At 56.9% G+C, this 15,322-nt stretch overlaps 3 protein-coding genes across 3 annotated transcripts; 1 reads left to right on the plus strand and 2 right to left on the minus strand.

Annotated features, from left to right (window-relative positions):
• Positions 1 to 3,366: 3,366 nt before the first annotated feature.
• PTSG_03596 (uncharacterized protein) lies at positions 3,367 to 9,911 on the plus strand (the record flags this gene model as incomplete). Its single annotated transcript, XM_004995269.1, has 6 exons — positions 3,367 to 3,557; positions 3,800 to 3,886; positions 4,019 to 4,250; positions 4,493 to 4,846; positions 5,226 to 9,057; positions 9,356 to 9,911. The coding sequence occupies 6 exons, from the start codon at positions 3,367 to 3,369 to the stop codon at positions 9,478 to 9,480; spliced, it is 4,821 nt and encodes a 1,606-aa protein (XP_004995326.1). The 3' UTR covers positions 9,481 to 9,911.
• PTSG_03597 (uncharacterized protein) lies at positions 9,802 to 11,355 on the minus strand. The gene has a single exon (XM_004995270.1). The coding sequence runs from the start codon at positions 11,341 to 11,343 to the stop codon at positions 10,141 to 10,143; it is 1,203 nt and encodes a 400-aa protein (XP_004995327.1). The 5' UTR covers positions 11,344 to 11,355; the 3' UTR covers positions 9,802 to 10,140.
• Positions 11,356 to 11,553: 198 nt separating this feature from the next.
• Positions 11,554 to 15,129, minus strand: PTSG_03598 (uncharacterized protein). Its single transcript, XM_004995271.1, has one exon. The coding sequence runs from the start codon at positions 14,041 to 14,043 to the stop codon at positions 12,067 to 12,069; it is 1,977 nt and encodes a 658-aa protein (XP_004995328.1). The 5' UTR covers positions 14,044 to 15,129; the 3' UTR covers positions 11,554 to 12,066.
• Positions 15,130 to 15,322: the final 193 nt, after the last annotated feature.

Raw genomic sequence — 15,322 nt, forward strand, 5'->3', positions numbered from 1 at the left:
CTCTATGAAAAGCGGCGTGGTGCCTCGTGCATCCACATCTTCAACGGCCGCGTCAACATCGCAATGCCCATCAACTTTCTCACAATCAGGAGAAAGTACACATGTTGTTGTAGGACATTCAAAGCGCGTGTGTGTGCGTGTGTGTGCGTGTGTGTGTGTGGGTGTGCTTGCGCAATACTGTTGGTGGTTTGCGTGTGTGGTGTTTAGTGTTCTCAAGCCCGCCAACTTGCTACGGCTGCTCACCTCGGCAACAACAACACTCCTACAACCTGTTTTGACAGCCGATTTGTGACGGCGTGCATCTTTGGCGGCTTTGCTTCCATCGGTCTTCGCGATGTTGGTGAGTTTATCCGCAAGACATGCCCACATGCGCGCGCTGTACAGAGAGCACTGAAGCAATGACAATCCCAACTGCGCCACCAATTCTCGCGCGCACGTTCACACACACACACACACGCACACACACACACATACATACATGCATACATACATACATACATACATACATACATACATACATACATACATACATACATACATACATACATACATACATACATACATACATACATAACTACATACATACATACATACATACATACATACATACATACATACATACACACATACATGCACACACACGCACACACATACATACACATTTACGTCACCAAGGGCGACTGTTCCTGACGACATCCAACACGACGTTTTTGGGGCGCAACTCCCTTCTCAAGAGTTTTGGCATGATGGTGAGCTGACTCATGACTGCTGCACAGCAACACATGCGCACACACACGCACACTCATTCACATGTGCTTCCACGACGTTCATTGAATTTCATACTGCTTACATTTCCTGCCTCCCTTGCTTCCACGTGAACAGTTCATGCTCGCCTCCCTCTTCTACCCCGTCGCAGCATGTCACATGTACGGTGCACGCTTCCCCATCTGCTCGTCCATGCGCATGTGTGTGTGTGTGTATGTGTACGTGTGTGTATATGTGTGCTTGAGGATGATGTTGTGCGTGTTTTCACCACCCTTGGCCGCTAACCCGTCACTTCCCTGCCATTGCCCGTGACCCCGTGCTTGTTGGACAGGTGTCACAACCAGCTTGTTGGAGCTAGCTTGGGCCTGTTGTACACATCTCTCGCCCTCTACATCTACCTCGACCCTGTCCTCTGCCACATTGACGTGTGTACCTTCACACACTCGCCCTCCTTGTGTGTGTGTGTGTGTGTTTATTTGTGTGTGCGTGTGTTTATTTGTTTGTTTGTCTGCCTCTGCGACCCCCTCTTTTGCCCCTCCCAATGCTCCCTCCTTCGCTCCCATGCCCAAATCCATCCTGCGAGCAACACGGCCCATTTGGAACGCATGTCCACCTCACATTCACCCGCCAACGCAACCACGCCCTCCACTGCTGTAATCAGAATCGCGAGTTCTGGCCCGACGCAGCTGTGCTCGTGCCGACGTTTGCATCGCTCGCGTGCCTCACAGGCTACTTCCTCATGGAACTCGTCAAGACCATCACCAAGCTCACCATCTTGGTACGTGCGTGCGTGCGTACGTAACGCTTTGTTTGCTTGCTTGCTGCTTGCTTGCTTGCTTGCTTGCTTGCTTGCTTGCTTGCTTGCTTGCTTGCACGTGCCTTGCCCTGGCGTGGCTCACCCCCTCTGATCATCATACCTCACGCATTTGGGCCCCACCTGCAACACCTTTGTCATCTGAGCAGGTCTACAACCGGTCCAACCGCTATCGTCCTGCGAGGTACGCAAGAAACCGCATTTCCAATATCAAACATGCCCTTACTTCGTGATTGCTTTTCATGCCAGCATGCTTCCATGCCCACTTGGTTTCACTTGCCTCAGCCACCACACACGTCACGTCACACTCCTCACATCACCACCCCTGCTGCTTGGCATTCCCACTGCTTGTGACAGCTCGCGCGGGTTTTGGGCCGATGTTCTGCGCGCGTGCGAAGCGCCGCCCGCCGAAAACTTTGATCGTTATCACAGCAGGTACCGTGCCTGTCGCCCCCTGGTTCGCTGGCTGGCTTGATTGATGGGATACATTGTGTGGAGGTTTGCACGCTGCATATGCATGCGACAGTTTCTTCAAGCATGTGTTCCCAATTACTTTTTGATATTCGCATTACGCGCTCACGCAACACCCACACACCACATTTCTCTCTCTTCTTACAACCTTACAAAACACATCCACACACAACACACACACACACACCATTTCTCTCCCATACCTTCGGCCGACGCGAAGGGTGCGGGAGTTGCTGCGAGGAAAGCGGCACCAGGCGACGTACGACCAGGACGAGGTGGACGCCATCGATCCCGCCATCTTCAAGCTTGAGCCGCGCCGGTGGTGGGAAACGGCCGCATTCAAACTCCGGCGCGCGTTCAAATCGTGCAAGCGAAACAGGTCCGGCGCATGTGCAAGTGGGCGCACGGAAAGATGGACGCAACCAACACATGCACACATACAACCACACGCATGCACACACATACACACACACCACCACCACCACCACCACCACCACCACCACCACCACACACACACACACACACACACACACACACACACACACACACACACACACACACACACACACACACACACACACACACACACACACCACCACCACCACACACCACCACCACCACCACCACCACACCACCACCACAAGACGCCTGATACCCATACCCAAAATCCTTTTCGACTGTACTTGCTTGATGGATACAATGCCCAGCGTCTCACGACCACGCCATCATGCACACACGCATCTACACACGCGTACACATACCGCGGCCCGCACGTATTCACTGTGCAGGCCGTTCCAGCATGAGCCATCTTCACATCACATCCAGTATTCCCCGCGCATCGTGGCCATGGCGTCACTGGCCGCCTTTCTCCTGATCGAATGCACCATCCTGTGGATTGACTACTGCCACCAATTTGCCACTTTTGTGCACATGGTCTTCAGTGGCACCCGCTGCGCACCCGTCGGTATGTGCCTACTGACCTCTGTGCGGCTGCCTGTCATGTCAATTGTTGTGCCCCAATCGACAAGCACTCCATTGCCCACACGCCTTTCTTGCCAGTTTACTCATTCCCCTCATTGTCTCACAACTCCCCCCCCCCCTGGTGTGCATGGTGTATTGTGTGCATTCATGTACTGCCATGTGCATTGTACGCTGTGCGTTGTTCATTCCCAACAACTACAACAACAACAACAACAACAACAACAACAACAACAACAACAACAACAACAACAACAACAACAACAACAACAACAACTCCCGCCTCCCCTGTTTCTCCTCGTGTACTTGTGTGTGCGTGGTTCTGTCACACAGGGGTCATGGCGTCACCGTCTGCAATCCTGTCAGAGTGGCTGCCACGGGGCGACATTGCGTCCCTGCTGTCCATTGTTCCCGGCGTTGAGCTGCGCTTCCACATTGGCACGTCGTGCAAGACAACAGACATCATCCGCCAGGCTGTCTACATCTCCTTCATGGTCTCCGGCATCCTCGCATGCGTCGTCCACTTGGGGTAAGAATTTGCTCTTGTTGTTGTGTGTGTGTGTTTGTGTATTAATTTGTGTGTGGTTGAGGTCGTGAGTGGCGTTGTGTGTGCGATTGTGAGTGGCGTTGTGTGTGCGATTGTGAGTGGCGTTGTGTGTGTGTGTGTGTAGGTGTGTGAGTGGATATATTTCGTCATATTGCTGGAGACGACCCGATCGCATGCTAATCGTGTGGTGAACCTCATTTGCACTTGCTCTTGTTGCTATTCAGGTACCTGTGGCACATGCTGTTCTGTTACAAGAAACACATTGGCCGGCTCTGTCGGGGTGACAAGTCGTTCCTGCCGCCCATCCGCAAGTGCGTGTCACACACACACAACACACACACACACACAAAGTGCTCTGCTATGGCTTATCTTGTTTGCAACAGCGAAGACGTCTCAATCATGGCCTCTCACCCATGCATCCACGCACGCACACGCGTTGACAGGCTGAATTCGTCTGCTGGCATTGTGGATGCGCTCAAGTATGCCGGGTTCCAGACAGCGTATCTGCTGAGCGGGTGGATTATCAACGCGTTTCTCCTGTGCGCATTCTGCCTATTCCTCACGCTGTCCAGCGTGCTGCCGGCGCTGCATGTGTACGATGACTGGTTCTGGCAACCGTGGGTGCTGCACAAGATGTACCCCATTGCCATTGGTCTCGCCTTCTACTTCATCCAGGTGCGCATGTGTGCGCATGTGTGTGTGTTGTTGTGTTGTGCGCGTAATTCGTCGGCGGCATTTGAGAATCATAGACATCACGTGCTGCTGCTGTATTGTGCCCTTGTGCTTTGTGCAGACTGCTGATTCACCAACACATCCGAAACTGTGATCCCACATTCATACGTGTGCTCACACAATCCCTTCAAACCTTCTCTTCGCACACGCACACACACACGCGCCCTTTGTGATGTCATCGACAGTACATTGCTGTGCGCTGCATCTTCCAGACGCGCTCGGCCTCGTACATGATCATCCACCAGCGGTTCTTCCACAACTTTGACTTCTTCGTGTTCTTCATCAACATCTTTGTTGGTCTCTATTCGTTTGTGTGCCGGTTCTTGCTCAACGTCGGCGTGGGTCTGCTGTGGATCAGCCGCCTTGACAAGTCCATGCTCCCGCGCGGGTACGAGTTTATCGACCCAGGCTACCGCACATATGTCGGCTTCCTGTTGCTGGACTACCACTACTGCAACCCGAGTGTGGTCACCTTCTCCAACCTCCTCAATTCTCACGCGAAGAAGCGGCGGCGCCAGCGAAGGCGGTTCATTGAAGAGGTCTGTCTGTCTGTGTCTATGTGTGCCTGTGTATTAGTGTGTGTATTTGTGTGTCTGTCCGTGTGTCTGTGTCTGTCTATCTGTCTATCTGTCTGTCTGTCTGTCTATCTGTCTATCTGTCTATCTATCTGTCTATCTATCTGTCTATCTGTCTGTCTGTCTGTCTGTCTGTGAGTGGAACTGTACGTATGCGTTGGTCGGTGTCTGTGAGTGCATGCCTCACTCAAGTAACTGTACACGTGTGCACATGTCTGTCAAGAGAAAGCAGTTTTATTTGCATGTTGCCACTGCTAGGCTGCAGCTCACCGTGACCACACACGCACCATCACCAACACTACCACTGACTCGCACGTGCAACAAACAACCTGCGTCCCTGCAGTACATTGAGTCTGGCGGCGGCCTTGCCATTACGCGCCGGTCGGTCAACATCACCGATACCAGCGACGCGGCGCTGTTTGACTTTGACGAAGACGAAGAGGACGCCATGGATTATATGGGCGGCTGCGACGAGCGCTCGCGCTCAAGGAACAAGAAGAAGAACAAGGCCGCGAATCCGCCGCCCGTACAGTACGACTACACCGTGCCAAACTACGCGTTCACCTCAAGCAGCGAAGACAACGCTGGGCACCAGCGCGGTGCCAGCAGCAGCAGTGACTTGGAGTACACGCACACGTGGGACCCCCACTCCCCGCTGCTCGACATGGCAGACTCCACACGCGGCCACCAGCGCCAAGTGAGCACAGCATCCACATCGTCCATTCTCTGGTCGGCCACGGCCATGCTGACCAACGCGTTCTTTGGCTACGCATACACGCCGCACCAGCTTCGCCTGCGCCAGCAAGCAGAGCAGCTGTGGGAGGTTCGCGTCGCACACGCGCGCAAGCGTCGCCGCGTGCGCACGCGCTGGCACTTGGCAGTGACGCTGCTGCACAACCCGCAGCTGCGCGAGGAGAGGAAGGATACGGGCAGGCGGCACCGGCAGGACACGACGCTGAGGCGCCGCCGATCGCAGATCTGGCACATTCAGCAAGCAAAGCACGAGAGCATTCTGCGCCTGCAGCAGGAAGAGGAGGAGGAACGCGAGAGAGAAGAAGACAGGGAGGAGCATGAGGTCTATGTGGAGGTGCAGGGATCCAGGAAAGGCAAGCTTGCGCGTGACGATTCTCTCTTGAGCGACTATCTCGACGACGACGGTGACGACGACGGTGATGGTGGTGCTGGCAATGGAGGTCATGGAAGCCGCGGAGATGGTGGTCACGGTGGTCGCAGCATCAGTGCATTTGCTGTTGACGACGACGACGACGACGACGACGCTGACAGCGTGAGCAGCGTTGTGATTCGCTACGTGGACAGTGAAGACGAGGAACGGGAATGGCTGAGCATGAAGCCATCCAATATGACTGACGCATCCTCTTCCTCGGATACCACTGGTGCACAGCGCAGCGCAACCAACGTGATATCCGCGTTCCGGCCAATTGCCCGTCACTCTCTGACGGAGCTTGGAAAAAAGCTCAAGTCGCTCACGCGATGGTCGTTCTCAAGCCTTCGCGGCTCGCGTTCGCCACGAGAAGACGGCAGCCCACTGTCAGCAACGGCAGCAACTGCCGCTGTTGGAGCAGGTGGTGGTGATGGTGGTGGTGGTGATGATGATGATGATGAGGAGATGCTGGTGTTGACAGCCGGAGGGACGCCCATATTCGAGAACAATGCTGACCTCGAGGGCGATGACGATGACGACGACGACGACGACGACGTCAACTGTGTTGATGATGACATGTTTGACAACGATGGCGATGGTGTTGCCGTTGGTGATGGACGTGGCGGGAGCAGAAGAAGCCACCGTGGCAAGAAGGGATCGCCTTCTTCGCTGCAATCAGGGCAGCTTCAACTCTCGTCGAAACCCTCGTCGGCATCATCCCCTGTGGATGAGGCCACGCAAACGGGTGCAGACACGCCGCTATCGCCGTTTTCCTCCCTGGCCACCGTTCGCTCCAGCAAAGGCCTGTCCAAGAACAGCAGCAGCAATAGCAGCAATGGCAGCAACAACAGCAGCAGAAGCGGCCGCTCTCGGCAGGCGACAACCCACACACCGGTGGCGGACCCACTGATTCAAACGTCATATTTTTCTTCAAGTAGCACGCGCGTGGGTGATGTGGATGGTGCGATGCCTTCGTCGTCATCTGTAAAGCTCACGACCGCACTGCAAACAGATGCTGTGCGAGCGCCAGAGGCGCGACCATTGGGTGGTGCAATGGCGGCGCATTCATCGTCCTCGCCCTCCCGTCTTCCGTCCTCGTCGTCACGGCTGTCGTCAGCATCCCAACGCATGTCCATGACACCACTGAACAGCAGCGGCCACCCGAAAACGGCGAACGCGCGCCAAGCACGGCCGACGGCGACAGCCTCCTCCTCCTCGTCATCGCTGGTTGGTGGCAGGCGTGGGCAAACGGGCTCCCCAAGTGCGCTTGTGTCTGCGCAGCTGCAGCGGCCGTGGTCGTCCTCTGCGTCCGCCTCAACAGCGCGACACACACGCGCAGCCCGCGCTCGCCCTCCGTCATCAGCGTCGGCAGCAGCAAGCCGTGCATCGACGCACTCATCTCGATCCTCATCACGGCTCTCTCGTGCGCGGAGCGAAGACAAGCAGCAGCAGCAACAGCAACAGCAACGACAGTTGTCGTCGTCATCGTCATTGACAGGGAAGAGCCGGCGCTGCGCAAGGAGCAAAAGCAGCGAGAAGAAACATGCACAGCAGGCAGCACATGGCATGAGCAGCAGTAACCGCTCAAGCGACAAGGCCCAGGGAGGGCACGATGCGCACGGAGGGCGTGGCGCTAGCCGGCACAGTGCAACAAGGCATAGCAAGCCGAGTGCTGGCACGGCAAGTGCAACCGGCGGCAGCACCAGCAGGCGCACTCGCAGGCAACAGAGCAAGGGCCGCGACCAGACCCGTGACAGCGCGGAGAACAGCGGGCGACGGCAGTCGAAGGCGCGCACAGCGCACATTTCGCGCTCCAGCACGCGCATGACCATCTGCGCAGATGAGCCGTACTCTGCCACGAGCATCAACAGCGGGTTTGATTACTTCCCGGAGGTGACACGGCTGGCAGAGAAGCAATACCAGGAGAGGCTGCAGCGAGAAGAGTGGCAGCGGCGTTTGCAAGAACAACAACAACAACAACAACAACAACAACAACAACAACAACAACAACAACAACAACAACAACAACAACAACAACAGCAGCAGCAGCAGCAGCAGCAGCAGCAGCAGCAGCAGCAGCAGCAGCAGCATCCAAAGTTGCATCGGGTCAAAGGGCACCGCCGCACAACGTCCACAGTGTCTTCGTCGAGCGAGCACGATTTCCCGCCTACACCCGTCGAGGCGTCGTTTGTGCGTGTTGACGGACAGCTGCGCATTCGCGACATCTCCACAGGCAACAGCGACGTGAGCCTGACCCATGAAGCGCCACCACAGCCGCAGCCGCAGCCGCAGCAGCAGCCGCAGCCGCAGCAGCAGCAATGGCAGCCGCAACCACAAGCACAACTACAGCATCGACAAGCACAGCAGCAGCATCGCGATGGTTTGTGGCCGGGCGTGTCAGAGGCGTTTTTGTCCACCTCTGCGCCGGCGGGAGTGCTGTCACAGGCGCTGCTGCAAGCACGAAATCAGCAAAGCGGTGTGCACGTGTCAGTTCCGGCGCAGCCCAGTTCATCGACTGTGGGTGCAGGGGCAGAGGAGCGTGGTGTCAGCGAGCGCCAGAGCCGAGCAGCGCAGCAAGACGGGTCAGGGCGTGATCGTGGCGTGCTCTCGCCGCCGTTGGCATTGAATGACCTGTCCTCGAACTCGCTCTACAAGCGTCGACACCAACGTCTCCAACAACAACAGCAACAACAACAACAACAACAACAACAACAACAACAACAACAACAACAACAACAACAACAACAGCAGCAGCAGCAGCAGCAACGACGAATGGCGTTCCCGTCAGGGCCACCGCCGCCACCTCCTGCGCCTCTTGCTGGTATCCCTGAACACGAAGATGCGCCACCGCCACCGCCGCCGCCACCACCCGACCAACAGGAGGGTGTGTCATCCCCAGCCTTTTCATCGTCATCCGCAGCTTCCTTCTCCACGATGTCGCCCGCGCCCTCGCCAACGTTCCGCGCCGTGCCCGAGCGTCCGCTCGATGCTTCCAACATCAAGTTCACGCGAGGTGCGTCGTCGTTGCTGTGTTGAGGAGAGCAGGTGATTGGGTGGCGGTGACAGGAATGGAATAGCCACCGCACCCGCACGAACAAGGGTGTACGCTATCTTGTTCTTCTGCCGTCTACAGTCTATGCTCCACTCATTACGCACACGCACTCACCCTCACATGTACACGCGCATTTACACGCGCATTTACACGCGCATTTACACGCGCATTTACACACACACACACACACACACACACACACACACACACACACACACACACACACACACACACACACACACACACACACACAATTTAGGCCATCACCGTCTGCCGTCATTCGACCCGGACCTAAACGCTTTCCCTGTTCTTCACGAAGATCAAGATGAGCACGAGGCATCACCACCTCCACCACCGCCTCCCCCGCCCGCACCAGCGCCGTAAGTGTGCATTGCAGTCAACGTGCCGGAGAAGTGGTGTACTGTTGAAGTTTTGTTGTGTTTGTGTTGCGGGTGCAGGCCGCCCCTCCCCGAATGTGTTTGTGTGCTACTATCTATGCATGGTGCAAAGTCGATATGCTCTTTCCCGTTAAGTTGAGGTGCATGCACGCACGCTTGCCTGTTTTCTTCTTCGTTTTTGTATTGAATGTAAGCGACCAGCAAGTGAACTAGCTGATGACCAGTGTAAGTGTAAGCGATGTAGTGAAATTGCATTCCAACACCGTCGTGTTCTCTCCTATATAGCACTCACTGACTTGTTGAAGATGGTCGCGTGTTTACTGTGGACAAGCTTGATTCTTGTTTGCACTGGTATTGTGCTGGTACCAGGGTCATTACAGAACATGTCAGAAGCAAAACATAAACAGGCAAAGCAAGCTGGTGAGATTGTACCACCCATTGACAGTTGCATGACGGACAGAAGGCAAGAACACGGGCGGTGGAGGGCCAGCAAAGCACTGGGAGCTGTACATAAAAGCTGGTTCATCATTGATGACATTGGTGTACGTGTATGTGCATGTGCATGTGCATGTGTACGTATGTGTCTGTGCATGTGCATGTGTATGTATGTGTGTGCACGCTTGAGAAAGGCCCACGTGACCAGAGGTCATACGGCAGACACGCGCGGGCGTTCGGAGTTGGCGTGAAGCGACGTGGCACTGAGCTGCAAGCGTTGACTTGGTTTTGGTGACTTTGGAGATGATGGCGATGGGGCAGACACGCCTTGTGTCAAAGCATGCCCAGTACCCATGGTGCTGACGGTCCAGCCGCGGCCACGCTGCCGCCTTGAGCCCGCCTTGGCAGCCGCGTTGCGCTGCTGTGCCGGCGACCTCTGCTTATGATGTGGGTTGTGTTGTTGGTCGTGTTGTTGTCGTTGCTGTTGACGCGATTGTCCGTGTGTGTCGTGATCTGCTGGTGCGTGCTCTTGTTCGCTGAATCGCGCAAGTGTGTTGTTCTCTGCATCCACGACGCCAGTCTGCTCGCCACCACCACTGTTGTGGTCGTCGTCATGGTCCGAAACCTGCACGACGATGGGTGGTGTCTTTAACCTTGCTGGCCCCGAAGACGGTCGAGCACGGTTGCTGCTGCTGTTGACGCTGGTGCTGTCTCTGTGAACCACGCACTTGCCGAGGGCGCAGTGTTCGCATGCGCACGGCGCGTTCGTTTGTGCGGCACTCTGTTCGTGCCTGAGGCGTGAAGGCGTGTGCGGTGCGGTGAGTGGCGGGAACCGAACGCCGTCGGCCCTGTGCGACGGTGAGCACGAGCGAGGCGTCAAATCGACGACGCCAGGGTCCGCGTCGCCGTTTTCATCGAGCATCTCAAAGACGGGCTCCTCAATGATGGGCGGCAAGTGTGGCACGGAGTTGGCCTGTGAGTGCCACGTAAACGCCCGCTTTCGGCCCTTGCCCTTCTTGGATTTAGTTGGCTTTGCTTGTGTGATGTTGTAGTTGTGGACAAGATGCTGGGACTGGCGGGCCGGGGACGGGCTTGTGCTCGACGCTGCGCCAGACCGTGTTGCACCCCCCGAAGATGATGACGATGGAGATGAACTGACGGGGCGACCTTGTTGGATTTGTGACCTTAGCCGAAAGGCCATGTTTAGCACGCCCAAGTTCATGGCCATGGCGACGTGTGTTGGTTGGTTGGTTGGTTGGTTGGTTGGTTGGTTGGTTGGTTGGTTGTTGTTGTTGTTGTTGTTGTTGTTGTTTGTTGTTTGGTGTGTGTGTTTATTGTGTTTGTCCGACCTTGATCGCAGGTTTCTTTGCAAGCAGGATGAAATGCCAATGGCTGAGCTGTAGCTACCACTCATGCGCTTGCTTGCTTGTTGCTGTTGCTGCTGCTGTTGCTGCTGTTGTTGTTGTCCCTCCTGGTTGTCGGGCCTAGAACTAGACCTTCCTACCTGACAGGCATTGTACGACGAGGCACCACTGGCGAAAATTCACACATATCTTCATCACAATTTGGTGTGTGTGTGTGTGTGTGGGTGGGTGATACACTGACGTGATGACATGACGACGTGTTGTGTGAGCTTCATTTACTTGACTGGGCTGTACCAGCTTCTTTCCTGCATCAACGTGAACCTAGTAAGGACGAAAGCAAACGAGAACAGAGCAGGCAAAGAGGTAGCGAGAGACCTAGGAGCAGCGACAAGCGCAACGGAAGGGCTTGGCACATGGTAACGCGTGCCAGCCACAACAACAATAGAACAAAACAGCAACAGTGCTGGTCAAACACGCATGTCTAAGGCAGGGGAGAAGGGCGGGGGAGGCATTTCCATTGACCAATCGAGAAGGTGCATCTCATCAATAACAAGTAGCAGTCGAACCTAGAAAAAAACGCATCTGCAACAGGGCCAAGAAAGGACCTTTCGAAGACGAAGCAAGCAAGCGTGTCACAAACAGAGGAAAGAGGCAACAGGAAACTAGATGGAAGAGGAATTTGGGGGGGGGGGGCTCAAACGTGGGTGTTCTTGCTCCCGAACCCACACCAGCACCACCACCACCAGCAGCAGCAGCAGCACCATCAGCACACGTCACGGCTTGGAGGGGAGGGCAAACTCTGCCTCTGCGTCCTCCTCCAGGCAGGGTGAGAGCGGGGCTGTGCTGAGGTTGGTGTACCGGCGCCAGCGCCTCAGGCGGCCCGCGGCCGCACTGCTGCTGGTTGGCTGGTGCGACGGCGGCGACGGAGTCGTGGGTGTGGGCGGTTTTGGCGTCAGGGCTGGCGTCAGGGTTGGCGCCAGGGCTGGCGTGCCTGACGCGTCACTGGTATTGGTGGCACCAGTGCTGCCGCTGGTTGTGGCCGCGGTGTTGATGGCAGAGTCGTCCACGGTCGTGGCGCCGCGCGATGTCAACGACGAGGACGACGACGACGTCAGTGCTGCTGCAGACTGGCTGTCGCCGAGCGGGTGCACGGGCCACGAGCTGTGGCGGGCGTGCCGCTGCCACACCGGGCGCGGCTGCAGCGCCCTCAGCCCCTGCACGGGCTTGGGCGTCGACTGACGGTAGCGGGGGACACCCGTCTTGAACGCAGGCCGCTTCATCAAATGCGGCAGCGTGGCATCGCCAAACCCGGTCTGCACGGGGTGCTGCTGCTGCTGAGCGTCCTCAAGGCGATCGTCGCAGTCATTGTCGCCGTCAACGTCGCCGTCATCGCCATCGCGGGCGTGGCTGCCAAACCCGTCTTCGTGAACGGCCTCATGCACACCAGCGGCGTTGGAGCCAGTTTGGGCTCCCATTGTCGCTGACTGCTTCTGGTGGTGCTGGTGGTGGCGCGCGGTTTGCTGCTCAGCGGCGACCTCGTTCAGCCTGGAGGCGAGCTCGCCAAAGCCAAACGCGGGTCCAAAGCCAAACGTCTCCTCGTCCTCGTCCTCGTCATCGTCGCACGGCGTCGCTGTCTCGTCTGTGCTGTACCCGCCGAGCATCTCGTGGGACCCGCCATCGGCGAGTGGCGGGAACGGGGCGTTGAGGAGGGAGGCAGATGGGGACGGCTGCACGCTGCTGGCGCGCTTGCTGTTGTTACCTGCACCCTGGCCACCGCCAATACCACCATCACCACCACCACTGCTTCTGCTGCTGCTACTATGCATCATGACGAGTGATGGCGACATGAGGGCGGCCCGCTGATCCTGCCGCCTCGATTGCCTGCTGGCACTGCTCCTGGCGCTGCTGGTGGCGCTTGTGGCTGCGGTTGCCGTCGTTGGCGTGTGCTCATCGCGGCACATGGAGCGCCCGCGGCTGCCGGGGCGGGACCCCTCGTGTTGCTGCTGCTGCTGCTGCACCATGAGCAGCGCCATGTCCGTTGATGCTGGCATGGCGCGGTCGTCGTCGTCGTCGTCGTCGTGGGCGTCCTCACCGTCGGCCTGTTCGAGGATGGCTGGGAGGGAGCACCGCCGCTGGGCTGGCGACGCAGACGGGGACGCAAACGGCAGCGCCCGCCTCCTCCTGCTCTGGCGTGTGCTGGAAACAGCAGCGCCAGCGGCGACAGATCTGTTGGGGCAGCCACGCCCGCGCCCAAACACGTTGCGGCCGGCGGCGGGGATGGTGCTCACGCTGTAACTCGGGGACGCAGACCTGCGGCGCGCGGTGCGCGGTGGTGCTGGCAGCGCCATGGAGGGCCGGTTGAGGGTGCTCAAGTCATCGTACGAACGGGCGGCGCCGATGTGTGGGGAGAAGTCGACGGTGCGTTTTGTTGTCGTGGAGGACGAGGACGATGATGATGTTGACGCATAATTTGACAGGGGCGATGGCGAGGGCAGCGAGGAGCACGAAGCGGAGACGAGCTGCTTGCGGCGTTGGGCGTGTAATGAGGCGAGCTTGTCCTGTCGTTGTTGTTGTTGTTGCTTCTTCAGCTGTTTCTTGGCTTTTTGCTGTTGCACTTGGTAGCGCAGGACATAAGCGTGGGTGAGGACGTTGTCTGGGTCCACCTGCCTCTGTTGGAAGTTGTTGAAGCTGATGACGACGCGGTCGCGTGCGCGCTCATCGCAGGTGCGACTGCTGTTATGGCGTGCCATCACGGTACGCGAAGACGGAGAAGTGCGTGTGTGTGTGTGTGTTGTTGTTGGGAGGGGGGTGGGACAAGGACAAAGCGGGCGGAGGCCGAAGCGGGGGGAGGGAAGCTGAAGAGAGGTGGATTGAAAAAGCAGACACAGGAAACTGGTGTGGAGGAGAAAATGGACAGGTGGTGCAGTGCCAACTGAGGCGTGGTGGTGGTGTTGTAATGTAACACAACACAATGTATGCCAAAAAGCACACACACACACACGCGCGCGCGGGCGGGCAAGTCAGGACAGGACCAAGACTTGTTAACAAAGACTTGTCAACGAAGACTTGTCAACAAAGACTGACCGAAGGCTCACGCCACAATGCAGCAAGAACAAGAAATGGATTGATGTAGATGCGAGTGAGAGAGAGAGAGCAGCAACAAGGTGAAGGTTGTCACTTGCAACGCCGTGTTCGGACTTTTGGTTGGTAGGTTGGCGAGATTGGTGAAAGATGGGAAGGGTGGGTGTGTTGGCTTGATATCCGGGTGATGAAACGGCGGTGCGAAATGAGTCACACGCACTCATACACACGTGGTTGCTGAGGCTGGAGGGCGTGGAGGCAAAAAAAATGACACGCAGTGTCGTCAGTTATGCGACGAATGATGAAGAAGAAACGGGTGGTGGGCGGTAGCTGGAAACAAAAGGACACACACCCCGTCGCTGACAGGGAGAAAACGCGATGCAGACAATGGATGGATGGATTGGGGAACCAAGACCAGCCGGTGCTTGTGAGACCGCCACTCAAGGACAGCGTGGTTGAGGTGGGTGGGGCGTGGTGGTGGTACTGCCAGCCAGCCAGCCAGTTAGCTTGCTTGCTTGCTTGCTGGTGCTGCCGTGGGTCGGGCAGCGGTCCTCCTCCTCAAGACAAACAAAGAGAGCAAAAGCTTTGGCTTCTTGCTTCTTGCTTGCTTGCTTGTTCGTTGCTTTTGCGATGCTCACCGCGTCTTGTTGTAGGCTCGGCAACGTGCGGGGTGGGTTGGACGCAATGAATGGTTGTGCTTGGGCGCGTGGACACACTCGCACATGTCGTGTGTGATATGAGTGGACACATGCGCGTGGGAATTGTGCGTGGCCAGACGAGGCACGACGACGACGACGACGCACGCAAGCAAGCAAAGCAAGAAGGAAAGGCGAAGAGAAAAGCGGAAAGAGAGGGAAAGGGGGGCGGTGTCGAACTCCAATGTTGTGTTGGAGGGGTGGCGAAGGTAGGTGTCGCGTTGTGTGATGCTGGTGCTTCCTTTTGCCCCAG

Source organism: Salpingoeca rosetta (assembly GCF_000188695.1).
Source record: "Salpingoeca rosetta unplaced genomic scaffold supercont1.8, whole genome shotgun sequence".
Lineage (NCBI taxonomy): Eukaryota > Choanoflagellata > Craspedida > Salpingoecidae > Salpingoeca > Salpingoeca rosetta.

Excerpts from the sequence above, each read along its gene's own strand:
- PTSG_03598 (XM_004995271.1), bottom strand. The coding sequence starts at position 14,043 with ATGGCACGCCATAACAGCAGTCGCACCTGCGATGAGCGCGCACGCGAC.
- PTSG_03597 (XM_004995270.1), bottom strand. The coding sequence starts at position 11,343 with ATGAGTGGTAGCTACAGCTCAGCCATTGGCATTTCATCCTGCTTGCAA.